The sequence below is a fragment of the Oreochromis niloticus genome, linkage group LG19 (genome assembly GCF_001858045.2).
Source record: "Oreochromis niloticus isolate F11D_XX linkage group LG19, O_niloticus_UMD_NMBU, whole genome shotgun sequence".
Lineage (NCBI taxonomy): Eukaryota > Metazoa > Chordata > Actinopteri > Cichliformes > Cichlidae > Oreochromis > Oreochromis niloticus.
Window position 1 is genome coordinate 9,641,556 of NC_031983.2, and position 18,634 is coordinate 9,660,189.

Consider the following 18,634-nt stretch of genomic DNA (forward strand, 5'->3'; position numbering starts at 1 on the left):
GAGCTTTTAATGTCCACCAAGAAGCCCGGAGAACTATTCCCGAGGAATACTTAAAGAAATGAGAGGAAAGCTTGTCTAAAAGAGTTGTGTTGAAGAATTAAACACACTAAGCACAATGCAACTGAAAAAGTCATATGGCCAAGCCGTGCTAAAACCGTTGACTATAAAGTTTCCCATCTTCAGCCCCCTAAAAACAGATACAAATCTCATTCATTGTGTTTAACTGTGTTCTTTTCCTTCCCAGGAGACCTGTCAGCCCCAGACAGCTCAGAGCTGGACCAAGAGAGGAAGAAACAGCAGCTGCAAGAGCCTGTCCTCATGCCCCTGCCTGACACGGGGGCAGATGGCCCGCTTGACTGGGCCCACCTGGTAGATGCTGCCAAGGCCTTTGAGGGTAACCAGACGTCATGTTTTCATTTCATCCTTAAAAACAAACCACAAACAAAAAGACATTTGAAGTGAAGGTTAAATTAGTTTTGTAATAGAGAAATCCACTCGTTATCTTAGTTTTTATCAGAAGAGGGCACTGTTACACTGTATTTGTTCTCTGTTTAGGTCAGATAACATAACATTTGACTGTTTTTTTTTTTTAATACTTCAGAGCAGAGGCTGGTTTTCCTAGCAGCCCAGGAGGAGAACTCCATGGCTGAGAGTGCAGCAGCAGCAGCAGCCACCAGTCCCCAGCAGGCCGAGCCTCAGGCGGCTCCACTGAGACAGCCTTCGCCAGGGTGAGAGGCCTCAGGTCATGGCCTAGATCCAGTGTTTGCTTTCATCCACTGGTTTTTCCAGAAATGTGCCACCAAACACACTGATTTTCTGCAAATCGCACACCACTGCATCACCGATGAATCATACCAATAGTACAATAGTCTTTGTTGGGGATTGCCAAGCTATATGTACCATCACTGAGAAAGACTGGACTAAGAAACATTTACCCATGATTTAAGATGAGATGTTGGTCCCAGCTAATCTCAAGCTTTTTCCTCTAACAGAGAGACTCCAGCTTGTTTGATGGGGAAGGTGAGCCAGCTAGAATCCATGGTGAAGGCACTACAGGAGGATCTAAAGAAGGTGATTTGTGATGCTAGATTGATCCTGTTCCTCTTCGGCTGATGGCACTGCCTCCAATATAGATGCAAAATCTAAGTATGAACCTGAAATTGTTTGCATGTGCCTTTTGTAACCATTAGGAGAAGGATGCCAAGGCATCACTACAAGCTCAAATTGAGAGCCTGCGAGAGGACAACCAGCGTCTCCTTGAGGAGTCCTACAGCGCCTCCGCCAAGCTGAAGAAGTTTACAGAGTGGGTCTTTAACACCATCGACATGAACTGATGCACGCTGCTGCTGACCGCTCTCCACTGGGAGAATAACCACTACTCAAGCTGATTTCAAACGTTTCAGTAATCTTCGGTGCACAACAGAATCACATTTAAAAAAAAAACAGTGTCACTCTTGTACTGTTACAAACTAGTGCCAACATGGATGTAAACATCATCCTTCCTCAGCCTCATGGACCTGTTTGAATAGTCACCACAAAAGACAAAGGAGAAACCAGGGTGATAGACAAAAAAGAGCAGCGGCGTATCTGTGTGTCAGTTTTCATCAGCATGGTCTCCCTTACTTAGGAGCTCATAAAATATAACATGTTTTTGTTTCCCCCCCTTGAATGGACTGTTGGTATTCCTGCATGTCAGAGAAAGCGAGAGCACGATTTCGAAACTAACCCAAACCTAAAGGGATTTAAAGTCACCGTTTAGCTCCCCAGCTGTAACCTAATTTTAAGTGGACGGATTTCCAATTAAAGAAAAACCTCTAACACAAATTAAAATTTCTTCAAGAGTTGCTGAATATAGTCCCAGGTTGCTCTGATCTTAATTGACAGGTGTGCTGTAAATGTGCTGCCGTTAAGACATTCTCCACTTTTCCCAGTTCACAGATAACAACACTGATTATTTTTGTATTACTAACAAAGAGAAAAAAGATAAAGTAGATACTATAAGAGAGGATGGGAGTTGCATTTTTGATGGTTAGTGTTGGTAGGTAGGCACAGATAGACAGACAGACCCTTTGCATAGCACATACTGTAAACACTGTAAGGTCGAGTGCCTGTCTGTATCGCTTATGTAAAAGTCTGTGCAAGTGTAGCGAGGGTTATTGCAAGTAAAACATGTATAGGACTACTGGTCACATGAAAAGATAAAAAAAATATATATATCACAAACACAATATGGGTGCCATAAAGATAGAAATCGACAATTCAGTGTCACTTATTCAGATTATTGTAAATATGTGATGTTCACATTTACTTTTCTCATGCCTTCCCTTGATATAATAATGTAAAGAGTATTTATGTCAAAGATGATGGCCAAGAAAAGCAAAACAGCCATATGCAGTTAGATATGTACAGTATATACAAGTAATGGTTTCCTACGTGACAAGATGTATCCTTTGACTCAAAAGTTTCCAGCAGGAGGCGGGTAACTTTTGATCCAGAGTACAGTGCTAGAGAATATATTGATATTTTTAATCCTAAAAACTTTTGCCTGCTGCAGTGGATTGATTTGAGAGTGCCACTTAGTGTTGACAAGATGTAAAATACTACTACAGTGAACTCACATCCTTCTCCTCCCATAGCACGCTGAAATGCCTCAATCTGATCCCTAAATCTTTGGATGGAGTCAGTTGGTACTGTTATATTATTGCAGATAAGATGCTGTGTAAGTCCTGAAATCCCAGCTACAGTTTTCTGTACTTCTGTAAATCTGTGCGAAAGCCCACACAGAATCTGGTCTGCAGATGACCGAGCTCAGTCCTTATTTAAGCCTCATACTTTAACTATTTCCTTTTGTACCCTGATGCTGTGCAACTGTATATAAGGAGAGTTTAATATTCATCAAAATCGCACCTTCGTTCTTATTTTTTACAGTTATTTTTGATGTATTTCTGCTTTACTTGCTAGTGCAGAGTGGAACCACGAGCCGGACTCAGACAAAATGAGTCGTAGGCCCATAACGGTAGCAGATTGCCCCTATGCCTTCATTCTTAACATGTGTGTCAGCATGTGATTCTGTTTCCATTGAGCTGTGATGTGTAAAAACAAACACACAAAAAAAGTTTATATCTATTAAAGATATTTTGTTCAATTACACTTTGTCTTGCTGAGTGGTCTTCTGGTGTGACATTTGTGGCAGATGCACTGCGATTTAGACACGCCATTCATCAACAAGAGCAAAACAGGAAACTAGCACAACTGCTGGGGGTTATGTGAGGTGGCTTTGAGTAAATGGATACCTGTTGGCGGCCTTGTGGCTGCCCGCTGTTGTATTGTGATTAACAGAGAGGTGCTGTTTTTCCACTCAAGCTTGATTACACAAGGCGGTTGTCCAGACACATTCAGGGCTGCGTGGGACAGATTGATTGATCAGGATACCCTGAGAGAAGTCAGGGCGGAGACGTAGACCGTTATGCATCCAACGAGTGATCGGTGTGATTTAGGCCTGTTTGGATGTTTAGTCGTTTAAATCGCAGTTATTCTGTATCAAACCTGCTATTATTAAAATGACCTCCTAAGTTCATGTCATAACTGAAGATGTAATCTATTTCTGCCTGTTTTTAATCAGTGACTGCAAAAATATAATAGATATTAATGCTTATTTTCATATTGTAAAAATAAAACAAAGGGATGGTTGTGCTTTTTTTTTATGTTTGGGGATAGCACTCTATTATTCATTTTTAACCAATAAGACATTTTTACAAGTGATGTGCTGCTTTGAATGGCTTAAACCTGCCAGAGAGCTGGTAACCAAGTGCAAATACTTTGTTACTGTACTTGAGTAGAATTTTCAAGTATCTATACTTTACTTGAGTGTTTTTTTTTCTGATAAGTTTTTACTTTTATGCCCTACATTTTAAAAATATCTGTACTTTTACATTTTCAAAGCAGGCTTGTTACTTTTGGTTTTACCATTTGTGGGCCTTCAAACATCAAACCAATTTAAGGCTAAACAGTAACACATAAAAGAAAGTCCTGTTCGTGTATTAATCACCAGGGGACGTCGCATAAAGAAGAGATGAAAGATGCAAAATCGTGTGCCATAGTCATGGGTTAACACGGATCAGTGTTGTGATTAATTTAAGGCGAAGAACAGTTTATTAGTGGACAGTGGCTGCAGTGCTCATGGTCAGAGTTAGGATACATCAAGTGTGGAAGAGATTAATGTGAATTTTAGCTGATGATGAATTCCAACTTCATACCAACTTTATAGCATCTAGAAAAAAAGACAGCATAACTGGTTACTATCAGTGAAGAGGATGTAAATCAGCCAGGACAACTCATGAAACATCTTGTTCAATCAGGTTCTAAAATGTAGGCATCAGAAAGTAGAGGATTTTTAAAAAATGTTCCTTATTTTTTTGTTTAGAAATTAAAGTTTGTATTCCCATCTTCTAATATTAGAAGATTTATCATTACATTAGTATAGCACAAAAAACAGCTGATACAGGGAGTGCAGAATTATTAGGCAAGTTGTATTTTTGAGGAATAATTTTATTATTGAACAACAACCATGTTCTCAATGAACCCAAAAAACTCATTAATATCAAAGCTGAATGTTTTTGGAAGTAGTTTTTAGTTTGTTTTTAGTTTTAGCTATTTTAGGGGGATATCTGTGTGTGCAGGTGACTATTACTGTGCATAATTATTAGGCAACTTAACAAAAAACAAATATATACCCATTTCAATTATTTATTTTTACCAGTGAAACCAATATAACATCTCCACATTCACAAATATACATTTCTGACATTCAAAAACAAAACAAAAACAAATCAGCGACCAATATAGCCACCTTTCTTTGCAAGGACACTCAAAAGCCTGCCATCCATGGATTCTGTCAGTGTTTTGATCTGTTCACCATCAACATTGCGTGCAGCAGCAACCACAGCCTCCCAGACACTGTTCAGAGAGGTGTACTGTTTTCCCTCCTTGTAAATCTCACATTTGATGATGGACCACAGGTTCTCAATGGGGTTCAGATCAGGTGAACAAGGAGGCCATGTCATTAGTTTTTCTTCTTTTATACCCTTTCTTGCCAGCCACGCTGTGGAGTACTTGGAAGCGTGTGATGGAGCATTGTCCTGCATGAAAATCATGTTTTTCTTGAAGGATGCAGACTTCTTCCTGTACCACTGCTTGAAGAAGGTGTCTTCCAGAAACTGGCAGTAGGACTGGGAGTTGAGCTTGACTCCATCCTCAACCCGAAAAGGCCCCACAAGCTCATCTTTGATGATACCAGCCCAAACCAGTACTCCACCTCCACCTTGCTGGCGTCTGAGTCGGACTGGAGCTCTCTGCCCTTTACCAATCCAGCCACGGGCCCATCCATCTGGCCCATCAAGACTCACTCTCATTTCATCAGTCCATAAAACCTTAGAAAAATCAGTCTTGAGATATTTCTTGGCCCAGTCTTGACGTTTCAGCTTGTGTGTCTTGTTCAGTGGTGGTCGTCTTTCAGCCTTTCTTACCTTGGCCATGTCTCTGAGTATTGCACACCTTGTGCTTTTGGGCACTCCAGTGATGTTGCAGCTCTGAAATATGGCCAAACTGGTGGCAAGTGGCATCTTGGCAGCTGCACGCTTGACTTTTCTCAGTTCATGGGCAGTTATTTTGCACCTTGGTTTTTCCACACGCTTCTTGCGACCCTGTTGACTATTTTGAATGAAACGCTTGATTGTTCGATGATCACGCTTCAGAAGCTTTGCAATTTTAAGACTGCTGCATCCCTCTGCAAGATATCTCACTATTTTTGACTTTTCTGAGCCTGTCAAGTCCTTCTTTTGACCCATTTTGCCAAAGGAAAGGAAGTTGCCTAATAATTATGCACACCTGATATAGGGTGTTGATGTCATTAGACCACACCCCTTCTCATTACAGAGATGCACATCACCTAATATGCTTAATTGGTAGTAGGCTTTCGAGCCTATACAGCTTGGAGTAAGACAACATGCATGAAGAGGATGATGTGGACAAAATACTCATTTGCCTAATAATTCTGCACTCCCTGTAGAAACAATCCAAAGAGCTACTTTTACTTTCTTACTTTGAGTAGGTTTACTTTTACTTACTTAGATTTCAGAACCTGTACTTTTTAACTTTTACTTGAGTAAAGAAATTGAATCAGTACTTCAGCTTTTACTGGACTGTTTTTAGACAGTTGTATCTGTACTGCTAATTAAGTACAGGATTTCTGTACTTTTGTCACGACTATTGTTAGTGCCATCAAGTGTTGTTTGCTAATATGACAAATGAGAGAGCAGCCTGCTCGGAGACTTTATATGAAGTTTACCCTGGTTAATGGCAAAGCTAACGTAGCAATAGCAAAAATAGCCACTGCTGAGATTGCAGGTTTCTGGCCACTGAGCCACTGCTAGGTAATGATCAGTAAAGTAGTTTCTCTTGGCCACACTGGCCTTAGAAGTCCATTTGTTTTAATGAATCCAGTTAAAACAAATATGAAAGATAATGTAGTCTTATGTGCCGCTAGCAGTGACATTTAAATGAGTTAAATATGATTCTTGTAGTGTTGGAATATCTCTACTATCTCAACTGTTAATGTTTATATAGTTGGCACTAAATTGATGTTATGATATTGGGACATAACAGTGGGGTGCTTCTGAATTGATCATCGCAAAAGTCATGAAAATTAATATACTGTAGCTGTCTACCTAGCAATGACAGCTCTGCTGCTAGCATGGCGATGGAGCGGGAATTTGTATTTAAAAGACTATCAGTGTAAGATGATGACAATGTGTTACACAGACTGCTGAAGCCGCATTTGCTTAGGACTGATCTTCCTCGGCTATTTTGGGTCAGATGTTAACAAAATTGTCACATTTAAAAGAATTCATAGCTAATTGCTAACATATATATCCAGCAGTCAAATTCATCTTTTTGTTTAGAGATTGGAGGTCGTGTTGTGGAGTGTACAGATTAGGCCTCTGTAACCATAACTTAACCAAAAGCGAACAAGAACATTTTAATAATTGATAATTATGTATTATTAACATTATACCCTATAAATATTTCACTTTTTCTTAATCCCACTGTTATCTTAAAACTGCATCCAGACATGCAAGGCTAGTAGTGCTTATGCAGTACTGTGCAAAAGTCTTGAGCTGCCCTCCGTTTCCTTATATTTTGCCTCCAAGCAGATTTTCTTGGACCTTAAAACTTAAAGCGGTCTTGAACAACAGTTCTCTAGGCTTTCTGAAGTCTTTCAAATGTTGTCTTTGGACAGTGGCTGCCTTTTCCCTCTTGTTTCAGTTCAGTCCTAGTAACGGATCATTTTTAAGGAATGTTTTTTGTGTGTTGCTTAGGTCACTTAAACTTTAAGCATAAAAAAGGGGTGAGACAGTTTTGTGTCTGCACATAATAGACAACTTAGCTAAGAATCAATTTTAAATAGTTTATTTTGGCATTTTGTTACCAGAAGCCCGTTGGAAAAATACATAATTTGTTCCCATTTCTTTAAACAAATCTCTGAAAAATGCCACAGATAACACAGTTTGACAGGCGTAAAATAGTATTTTTGCACCAACACGGTGATTCCCAAAGAGCTGGTAGCTGAAACCTACGCATATCTTGGGATGATGTGCAGTGTGGCTTTAAGATATTTATGTAAACTGAACAAGTGGAGGACAAAGGAAAAGTAGTGAAACATCTACAGCAGATGAACAGTATCTGATCATGTAAAAAAAAAACCCAAATAAAACACCAAAGACCTGACAGACCTGAGAGAAGCATCTGGCCCTTCAGCTGATCCATCTACTCTCTGCCAAAGCCTCAGAAATAGCTTCAGTGGAAGGGCAGCTGTCAAGAAGCCATTCCTAAGGAAGAGAAACAGAGTGAGTAAGAACTAAACTGAAAATCAGTGACAACAGTTCTTATGGAGCGATAAATCTAAACTTAAATTTGTTTTTGACATATATGGAGGAATTCAGGTACAACAGTGAGTGTCTACAGCCATCTGTAAAACAGGGTGGAGGGTCTTGTCATGGTTTGGGGCAGCATTTCATCCAGTGGTGTTCGGGATCTTATGAAAATTGAAGGAATTCTGAAGACAGAAAAGTACTAGCAGATTTTGATCCACCATGCAGTACCATCTAGAAAGCATCTTTAATATCAGCTTCATGTTTCAGCAGGACAATAATCTCAGTGGTCATGCAGTAAGATGATATCTGAAAAACAGCCTCCTCAGAGCGCAGACCTTAGCATTAATGAAGCTGTGTGGGAAGGTCCTTCAAGAACCCCGGAGAACTACTCCTAAAGACTACTTAAATAAACTGAACAAAGCTTGTCAAAGAGAGTTCAGGATTTGTAGAATAAAGGTAGTTATACTAATTATTGAGAGTACAGGACTGTAGACTAGCATGACACTCCCATGGTACCAATAGGTATGCAAATAATATTTTCAGAAAGCCTTAAAAAACAGCAAACTAATCCACAATAATTTCTTTAAATAATGAATGTCTTCTGTGTATCTCCACATATTTAGATGTAAAATCTGGCAAAAAGCATAAAAACACTCCTCTTAAGTCTCTCTAAAAGCAAGCGAGATCTTTGCTGTGCTGTGTGTGGCTAACAGTGTTGGTCTCTGGCAGTAGTGTGGATCTGAGCAGGCTGTTCAATAATTTAGCATTAATGCAGATTATGGCAGGACTGGCCCCCTCAAAGCAGATTAGAGTCCCTGTCTGTCTGCCGGCTGCCTGTCTGTCACCTTGTTAAAGATGGTACTGAATCGCCGAGAGACCTCGTGGAGCATGAAGGTATACAGCATGGATCATATGCAGTTTGTATTCTGCGGGCGAGGTGTGTTATGTATCACTGCAGATGTACAAAAAGGGTAAATGTGTAGTTATCATAGCAGTTTTGTAGTTTTGGGAGGATGTAACACTCCTGCTCTTTCCCTGCCTATAAGTAGTGGGAAAATGTGCAGGGTAAGCACCGTGGGTGAGTATCTGTGACCTCAGTTTCCCTTGGTTACAACATTTACAGAGAACAGTAGCAGCTTCGGGTTGTTCAAATTTTAATCTGCTCTTTGCCTGAAGAAACACACACCGAACAAATTGTACTTCTAATAATGAGAAGTGCAGCTTTTTATCTGTCAGGCTTGATTAAACCTGCGTTCAGGGTTTTTCTGTGTTGCGAAGAACATTTTGAAGCTTCCTGAAATATTTTCAAAAAGCAACGAGGAGAGGTCTGTGCCAAGCTGGGACGTCCGCTTAGATAACAGCACGCTGTGGAAAAAAAGAAGGAAAAGTGCAGTGAAGAGGAGCAGGCTACACAATTCCTTGATAGCTGGTGAACCGGCTTTGTCAAACCCAGACATCTGTGTGTGTGTGTGTGTGTGTGTGTGTGTGTGTGTGTGTGTGTGTGTGTGTGTGTGTGTGCACACTCTGCACGCATGCACTCACAAATTGGCCATGCCATGTATTTCTGGGCTGTCTTTCTCGGGGGCTTTTGGGATCTAATTTATGGCGGGGGGGGGGGAGAAAAGGTTCTTTCGTTTGGGTTTGCCATTTAAGCTTGAATGACTCTACATGAAGAGAGGACGGGAGGAGAACATGCATTTAGAATGGGTTGAATGGGTGGAGGAAGAAACATGAGCGGATGTTCGGCATACTCGAGGACATGGAAAGTGGACTTTGTCCGTGATAAAAGAAACACACCCCCATCCCCCTAAGAAATACAAGAAAAAGTCTAATTTTGGGACCCGGGCGGCTTCTCATACATGAGCTTTGAATGCATAATGAAAGCATTTTCTCTGAGGTTGCTTGCTCAAAGAGTCTGGGATATGTATTTATAGCCAGCGTCTGTGCGTGTGTGTGTATAAGTGTGTGCTCACTAACTTGTTTTTATATTAGCATTTCAATATCCGCTTAATGAAATGTTTCTTATTTTCAGCATCAGTGGGCGCTGCTGCTGCAGTGTGCATCTCTCTGTCCTCCTTTTCCTCTGTGCGGTGCATCCACTTCTCTCTCTCTCTCGCATGCACACACACGCACACCCTCTCTCGCTCTCTCTTCCTGCCCGTCTTTCTCCTCCCTCTGTTTTCCTCTTTATATTCTCTTTAATTCCTTCATCCCTCCCCCCTTTTTTTCAACTTGATCTGCCCCTCTCTGTTGCACAGATCTCCCTCCCTCCCTCCCTAACACACTCTCTCTTTTGCTCTCGCTCTGAGTCGTGCACATGCAGACAGAGGGAGAGGGGGGGTGAACGAGGTGCACACATGAGGATCTCCTGAACTGCCGGGGCAAGGCAGGGCTGGTGAAGAGAGAAGAAGAAGAGGAGGAGGAGAACTAGAGGAATACTGCAGTGGCCAACCAGCTTCTTTTCCCTTCTGTATTTCTTTCTGTCTCTCTTTTTTCTCGCTGCTCCACTGCTTCCATCCCTTTTTCTTCATCCCCTTCTCTCTCCCTGTGCCAATTATACCATGAACCTGCCTGCTGCTTGTTGCTAAGGGGAAGCCAGCCAGGGGGAGCCGAGTGGACCGGGCGATATTTTGTTGTTAAGGTAATAAAACGCTTCAGTATCAGCAACTGTCAGGTGTCACAGATGTTGCACTGCACCGGGCTCGTTCGCCTGCCTCAAGTGAACATGGCTTTGGGACTCGCTGTTTTTAATATGGCTCTGGCTGTAACTGGAGCACGGCTTGTTACGTGGCTTTCTGCAAACTCTCTGCCAGTTTTATTCCAGTTTGTTTCAGTTGACCGGGCATCTGTGGACTCACAGGGGGTCTGCGTCTGTGAATGTGTGTGTGTGCAATGTCCTTTTGTGTTTCCTCATGAATTGGATTTTGCTGCGTGCTTAGATTTGTGGATATGCATGGGCAGAAGCGCACGCACACACACATACACACATGTGGTGTACATGAGGGCATATGTGGCCCACTTTGGTTTCTTTCAGCAGCTCTCAGTATGCCTGTTTCATCTGTCTGTTTCATCATGTTTGAGCAGCTTCATTAGAAGGAAGTTGCTCTCCAGAATTACAGCTTCCTGATCCGCAGGGGAACTATTGGTACACTATTGTTTTCTTCGAGCAGGTGCTATGCAATCCATACCTCCTCTGTCTGGATACGACCCTTGAGGCGGGCGCAAAGATTAGCTGTCTAATGTGCTCAGACTCTAAAAAGCGCACAGACGTGTTAGCCAATGGGGAGTGCTGCACTCTGCACTTCTGGTGGCAATAACAAACAGTGAGGCAAGAGCGGATGATTACTTATTCACTCATGCGCATCACCATGCTCTACGGTGTAATAAATGAAAGCTACAGTGGCGAAGCCACCTTGCACGTCTGCTGCCGTGCAAACCGGTAACACCAATGATTTTTTCCCCTTCCTGTCTCCGTCACGGCTATTATCTTCAAAAGTTGAAGTAAGTTGTAACATTGCGAGATGCAATTATATAATACAGCCACTCCAAATCCCCCATGCCAGCTGCAGGTTTAATGTATGAAGGTTTCATTTGAGCATGCTCACGTGTCCCTGTCATGAAATGCCATCTGTAGCCACTATTCTTTGCCCCTCGGTAGCTTACCACAGCTCTGTTTAAACAGGAATAACTGTCAACAACAATGAATGGCAGCTTTCTTCTCTCACACCAAAAATTAAGGATGTGTTAAACTATGTGATCTACTTCCTCACCAGTCTCACCTCCCAATTAAAGGACCAGCAAATGGTTAAAAAGCCATTTTACATTTTACAGGTACCTCAAATGCAAAAGGAGCTAAGAGGGCTTGTGAAGCGCCCGTCACCAGGTTATGAAAATCCTTACTTAAGCAGAATTAATTCCCTGAGTGTGTGTGTGTGTGTGTGTGTGTGTGTGTGTGTGTGTGTGTGTGTGTGCCTAGAGAAAGTAAATAAATCCCTTAACAGCAGCTCTCAAAGCATGAAGCCTGGGGGAGGTTAATGTTGGGAGTGCAGGCAGATCAGAGGTAACCGTCGTATGATTGCAGCTAATGGAGTCAACATTTACTTATGCTTAGCATAAAAACAACAACAAACACAGTGGCCAGCGCTAACCACGCTCAAAGCCACTATCGGTATCACCTCGGTGAAGGTTCATTCATTATGAACATCAGCTTTCTGTTAAGATGAGTCATCAACGTCGCAGCCGCACTCACTGTGTGCTGAGGACACCGACATCTGTGCTTTATACATAATTAGTGCCTTCCTGATTCCTCCTTGCTGACACATTTTACTGCAGTGGCACTTTTTATATAAGATGAACTCAGATGAGGTTATCTAATAGTGTTAATTGCAAATATCTTGTGCATCTACCTGTCTGCATACGTCAGTGTTTTTCAGGATCCTTAATGCTATTGAGCCCACTACTCTTCCACATCAGCGCTTATTCATTGGGCTACTTTGAGTATTTCCTTTAAGGTAATTATTAACTATTCCAGTTGTCCTTCCATTATTTCTAGCTATTTATTTCAACCTTTATCCACAAACTGTTGAGCATTCCCAGCTCAACTGTTACCACATCCTTACCACTGACTTTATTTATGTAGTTACAGTCTTTATTTTTCAAATTAAACAGAGCTACACGGCAACCTCTCGCACAGCCCCTGGCAACTGCAGAAACACCCGCTGAGGTTAAGGTATTGTGTGTTCACGATCTGGCTTTGTGGCTTATTTATTATTCATCCTACATCGGCCTACCTGGGCCCTTTTATCTGTCTCTGCTATGACAGGCGTCCTCTTTTCTGTCTTTTTTTTGCTTTTGAGACAGCGGCATGCGTTTTGACAGCTGAATGTCGCTCCGATAAAGGCTGGAGAACTTTTGGTTCTCGGGGGAAATGCAGTTATCGTCTGATGTTTGTCGTTTTTCATTTTGTTTTCTTCGACCCTTCAGCGGATGCCGGATGCTGTCTTCTAATGGTGCGTTTGCTTTTCTCGACAGGATTTAGAGAAAATGGCAGAAGGGTCCAAAGACCAGGGAGGAACGGGCACCGCTGATCCCGAGGAGGACTCCCCCAATATGATCGTCTACAGAAAGGCAAGTCTGCGTGTGCTGTGCTTTCTATAAGATAGGAAAAAGACTTTGCTGAGAGGCAGTGACCCGTATACGGGCTCCTGACAGCTCACTGGTCTGTATGAATGTGTATCTACCTCACACACACTGGTTTCACTGTCAGGTGTCAGGAAGCCTCTCTTTCCACTACCTTACAACAAGCTCCTGTCTCTTCAGGACCCACTTCCTACTACTGTATCCCAACACTGGCAAACCCGAGCCCAGCAAAGTTTTAATAAGTTTTCAATCCCTTCGGTGGATGGTTTTGGCAGCGAGAGGTCCTTCAGTGACATGTGTAATTACCACATCCCCATGGTGCCTTCACTTCCACTAGCTGCTGTTTGATTGGAGAGGTTCAGCAGTATTGGAGGTTAATGGTGTCGATTTTTTCGGCTGGGGAGAAGCGGCTGATTCTCCAGGGCTGGTTCTTTCTCCTCAACCCACGAATTACTTTACTTTATTCCTTTGCGAGCACTATGACAGCCCACTCAACAAAAAAGAAAAAAAAAGAATTATAGAGCTTCTTTTGATCATTTGATCAGACTTTAACTACAGGATCTGTCTTGGTTATGGTAAAATATGAGCTACGAGCCTGCCTCTGAAAGCTGCCCCCAGTCTCGTGTTTCATCCTGCTTTTAATCACCGTCCCTTCATACGTCCAGGTAAACAGATTAGGGAAGAAATCCGGAAGAGCAGGTGCGAAATAGATGTTGACAGTAGCGGCATCGCTTGATAAAAATGTTTTCCTTTTAGGCATGTTGTTAACTATGTGCCACTGTGGAGCTTTAAGGCCTGGTGACAGCCTGAGGAAATCTTTGTAATAAACACTTGAGTGTGCCACTCACCTGGAAAAAAGTGTCAGGCTGAATCTTGATAAATCACTTCTCATAATGATGCCCTTGGCATTTTGTGCTATGAAAGAGGTGTCACATGCATTTGGCGAGATAAGAGTCGGTGGAAGTGCATTGCCAGCAACAACTCGGTCGTACTGTAAACACTCCGCCTGCTCGGATAGCAGCGGGGGCATTTTACAATCTAACATAATGATCGTCAAATCAGCGCTACCGAACCTAGATTTCATGCCATGTGTCATAACTGTGGCTCTTCTACATGGCAGCGGGTTATTTATGCAGCGTTGTTCGTGTTCATCCATTCCGAGAGGCTCTCGAGTTGGCAGAGGAGAACATATAGCTGCGGTAACACCGGGCACTTCCACGGATTTCACTGTACAGCTTCGTTACGTAATGCTACACATGTCTGGAGGCGGCGTATTTAAGAGGCTCGTTTTTGCTTGTCGGGATGCTGCCTTAGGGAATATTCATCATTCCATGTTTTACTCACACGCAGTGACAACAGACAGATGATTCAGATGACAGGATTTTCCGCCTTTCCTGTTTTTGAAAAGGCGATTTTTGATTTGAAGCTTTTGAGAAAAAAGCCAAGCAGCCGGATAATCGAAGGTATCTTTGACAAAATCTTAGAAAGGATTAAAGCATTCGCTGTGGTCTAAACCTGGTGGAGTTTCTTGCGTCGTTGCTTTACCTACGTGCCTGTCTAATTTAAGATGTCGAATAGGTCAAGCAATAGAGAGGTGCTGGGACTTTGAGGGCTCAGCGCGCGTGGCCACTGGACTCAGTGGGTGGGCAGCCTTGCTCAGTGTGAAGGTGCTGCTTGCAGAGAGGCAGATGGCCACCAATATGTTGCGCCGCCTGGGAAAACACTGGCAGCCTCATCCTCAAGGCTCAAACCCACAGCTGGGAGACATCAGGATGTTTCTGCAAGGAGGAACATGCAGACTCGATCAAAGGATAAAAATATCGCAAAGAGAAAGTGCAAAATGCATGGATGCTTTAAAACGCCTTCCCTTCTGCTGCCACATCTACTGCAAAAAGTGTTAAGTTATCGTTGTGGGCAGTTAGACAAAGGTGAAAGTGATGTATTTAGCCATTAGCGAGGCTGAGTGCTCGCAGAGAGGAGGAGGAGGTTGTCTCTGTCCGTGCGGCGTAGGTGCTGCAGTACTATCTTACTCTGTCTCTCTCCTCCCACGAAAAAAAAGGGGAAGTGAAGCAAAACAATCCAATAACTGCAGAATGTCTTATTACCTCGGGAGCTCGCAGGAAAGGAAAAAAAAGACGTGCACACCCTTGGAGACAGCTTGATGCACGCTACCTGTTCCTTGTTGTGTTTTCCTCTGCCACGCTCATATGGTGGAGATGAACAGGACTGGCACTGAGGGGGGGAAAACACAAAAATGAAACTCCAAGCGCCACGAGAAACACTACAGTGCAGGGAAATGCAATTAAGCTGAGGAGAGAGGCCACACACTGCTCGCAAACTATTAATAGCCAACATCTCTCGTCCCTGAGCGTGTCGCTTCTTCTCCTCCACGCTTGGGCCCGAGACTCTTCCGAATTGTGACGACTGCCTGGCTTTTGACACACGCAGCTAATTAGACGAACTAAAGTACCCCTGTCCTGCCCAGGGAGAGTCAAGGATTTGTGCTGCTCCCCACCTCCCTCTTCGCTTAAGTCAGGCTATTAAATGTTAGATTGGATAATCCTTGGCAGTCTACATGTACCCAAAGGCGAGTTTTACAGCTTTTTGTGTGCGTTACAGCTCACGAGACTTATATCTAGATGGAATTAAGGGTGGCTTAGTGGGGAAATATTAGTAATGAACCATCATACCAGGAAGTTTAAAGACACTACTTGGTGTCAGTGGACTTTTGGGATGTGCGTGTAAGCTTTAACAGTCTGTTAAGAGACAGTGCAGTCTGATTCCCAATTACAGTGGTGAAGACCCTCCAAAAGTTTTCATCATTAGTGCGGGAAAAGCCTCATGTAAGATAAAGTACAGAAAGTCTACACTGTCGAGGACAGTGAGGGGTGGGTTAGTGAATGGATGAACTGTCTGTCAGATATTTTTGGTCATCTGAAGCGATGCATCATGGTGATTGTAGCCACAGTGGTCTCCTTTCTCTTCAGTAGTCTAATACTGATATTCCTCGTCTATATCACTAGGTGCTTTGTTTTTAATTTTAGGAGGTCATAAGTCATTTTTTATGTACTACTTGTGTTTATGATCAAATACCAGAAATGTTTTCAAAAATATTAGCATGCTATAATATGAAACTACAGTGGAAGTGCCACTTAGCCCGGCCTCGCAGAGCTACAAGCATCACCGTAGACCGTCGACTTTCTTTTAGTTTCCACTGTCCCTATTTCTTTATTTCGTTAGCTTCATAGCATAAGTGCCTAAGTCATTGTCTGGTCAAAGTGACTTAGGCAATTATGCTATGAAGCTAACGATTTCAGCCTTTCTTCTGCTTCTTGATGATTAATAATTAAAGTCCATTTCAAGCATTCCATCTTGGAAAAAAAATCTGGTCCTCTGAGACATCATATCCCCCTCTCTCACCGTTCACTTATTCATACCGAGCACATTTTTTTGTGATGGCTCGGTATTTTTGTTCCTGTGTGTGCTTCTAAACGTGAGGAGAGTCGGACCGCCGGGGGAAAAGAAGAGAGGCTGGAAAAACGATATTATATGCATGAAGGGTTAAAAACTTTTGCATATCTGGATCATTTGGACACCTCTTTACATTTGCTTGCACGTGTGCAGCATTACGATACGTCATGATGGGAGCAGTGACAGAGTAATGTCCGGTTTAGGACATTTTAGAAACAGGACAGGGGGTTTGCTCCACTCCTACATCATCAGTGTAAAATTACACTAATCACACCACTGGTTGGACATTAACTTTCCCTCAACTGGCAGAAGATGAAATTACTGTAAATGGCAACTTCCTGAACTACTGATTCCCCAGCCCTTGCAGGGAATTACTGCAGCTTGGATCTGAAGGGGCATGAGGACACTCTAGTTGCACTGGTCAGAAGGTAGCTGCCCGTGCGTCACACTCTCTTGGCACTCTTAAGTGCCCCTGGGGGCCCGCGAAAGGTATATCTCTCCTCTTTTAAAGCGAACCTCCATCCGAAGTGTCTACGGGCCACTATTTACTGTTCCAGTATGCACTCAAGATAGAAAGGCCCAGCCAAACACTCTGGATATCAACTACCATTTTTAACACCGTCTCCCCTTGCAGCATGGGAGTCTTTATCTGAGGCGCTGGTATGGGCTGAACTATCAGGGTCACGCTGAAGCCCGTGTGCCTGTATGCTAAGTGCCAGTGTGGGTTGCTTTCCTAGTTGGGTCAATAACATAAAACAACAGTAACAGCACAAAGCTTTATCTCTTATATAACCAGCTCCGGTGTGTTTAATACGTAAGCCAGTCTCTTCTTTCCAGTAAAGCAGATGGAGCAACACATGAAAATCCACCGAAATCAAATCATAACTGGATAATAATTCGGCGTTTTTGGCAGTCTGCCCCTCGTGTTGACAGGATTATTCACCTCTTCCATAGAAAAATCGCTGTGACGAAAATAAAAGGCTTTTCTCCAGTGAGGATAGTCCTCCCTGCGCCAGTGCCTCTCCTGCTCTGCCCGTCTGTTTGAACATCGCTAACAATGTGCTCTTAAAGAAGCGCATTTAATAAATGCAGCCGGCGTTGAGGTTTTTTTATTGGGAGCGCAGCATAAAGCTGTGTATACAGAGTGACGTTAATAGGCAGTTTGATGGGGTGGATCGGCTGGCGCTACTCACGGCTCTCTAGCAGAGCGGATGACATGGAAATACTGGAAATATGAATAAAATTACAGCAATTGACTCAGAGAGTATTTCCACAATAGATAAAATTCCCATTAACTGGAGGTTGAGATTTAATGGCATCAGTGAGGACACTGCTGTCCAGTTAAACCGCTTTTAATGATACTGATATATAAACTTAGCAGAAAAAATAAGGAAATTTGTTTCTTGGCAATTAAGCTTATATTATATCATTGGAAAGTCTGTCTATTTCCCCTTAAATAGTGCCCCATTTGTAAGAAATAATCGACCAAGCACAAATTTCCTTACGTTTTCTGCTAACTTTAGAATCAACTGTTGTATAATCACAGCTGTAAATCCTAGTGGGTTACTGAAACCAGCTGTGACATTTGTAAGCTGCGTGAAAAGTTGCTGGTTCTCCACTTGATAATCAAGCTGTAGCCCCGCGGTAGCGCTGACACGCTTAATTAGGAAAATGTAAAGAGAGAGCAGGCTATTACTCCACAGCATGGTTTTGTCACATTTTTCAAAACAAATGCATTCATTGCGGCAAAAATAATAATTTCTGACACATCTGTATTAATATTATCTTAAGTGTGCAAAGCGCTTGTCAGGAAGACAAGCGATTAAAAGGGATGTCGCAGATAAGAGACGCATTAAACACAGACTCAAAGATGATTACTTCTAAAGTCATGGTAAAAGCCCTCTATTTAAGGATGTCCTCCTGAGAAACATCACACCTCACCAGGGTGGGCTGAGAAGCAGCCACGGGGATCTGTAGCCGGATTCTTGCTGACACAAAAGTAAAAAGTCAGCTGTGGATTGATGTGGTCAGACTGAGCCATGCTCGATTTGAGATGATGTTGCCAAGAGGTGAAGCAGAAACAACAAAAGAAA

General features: G+C 42.6%; 2 protein-coding genes across 6 annotated transcripts in view; both read left to right on the forward strand.

The window, feature by feature from the left end:
• The window catches only part of LOC100700378 (signal-induced proliferation-associated 1-like protein 1), a 37,213-nt gene extending 34,063 nt beyond the window's left edge, over positions 1 to 3,150 (forward strand). Inside the window, exons 18-21 of the mRNA XM_005453286.4 lie at positions 245 to 394; positions 602 to 728; positions 993 to 1,071; positions 1,191 to 3,150. Of these exons, the coding sequence (XP_005453343.1) occupies positions 245 to 394; positions 602 to 728; positions 993 to 1,071; positions 1,191 to 1,334 (500 nt within the window). The 3' untranslated portion in view covers positions 1,335 to 3,150. The remainder of the gene's footprint in view (positions 1 to 244; positions 395 to 601; positions 729 to 992; positions 1,072 to 1,190) is intronic.
• Positions 3,151 to 10,145: 6,995 nt separating this feature from the next.
• LOC100705232 (regulator of G-protein signaling 6) overlaps positions 10,146 to 18,634 on the forward strand; it is a 42,224-nt gene continuing 33,735 nt past the window's right edge. The window contains exons 1-2 of one of the 5 annotated variants that reach the window (XM_025901041.1): positions 10,146 to 10,572; positions 12,963 to 13,058. In XM_025901041.1, the coding sequence (XP_025756826.1) occupies positions 12,975 to 13,058 (84 nt within the window). In that variant the 5' untranslated portion in view covers positions 10,146 to 10,572; positions 12,963 to 12,974. The remainder of the gene's footprint in view (positions 10,573 to 12,962; positions 13,059 to 18,634) is intronic. The other 4 variants (XM_005453282.4, XM_025901042.1, XM_005453283.4 and 1 more) reach the window with 4 other exon arrangements.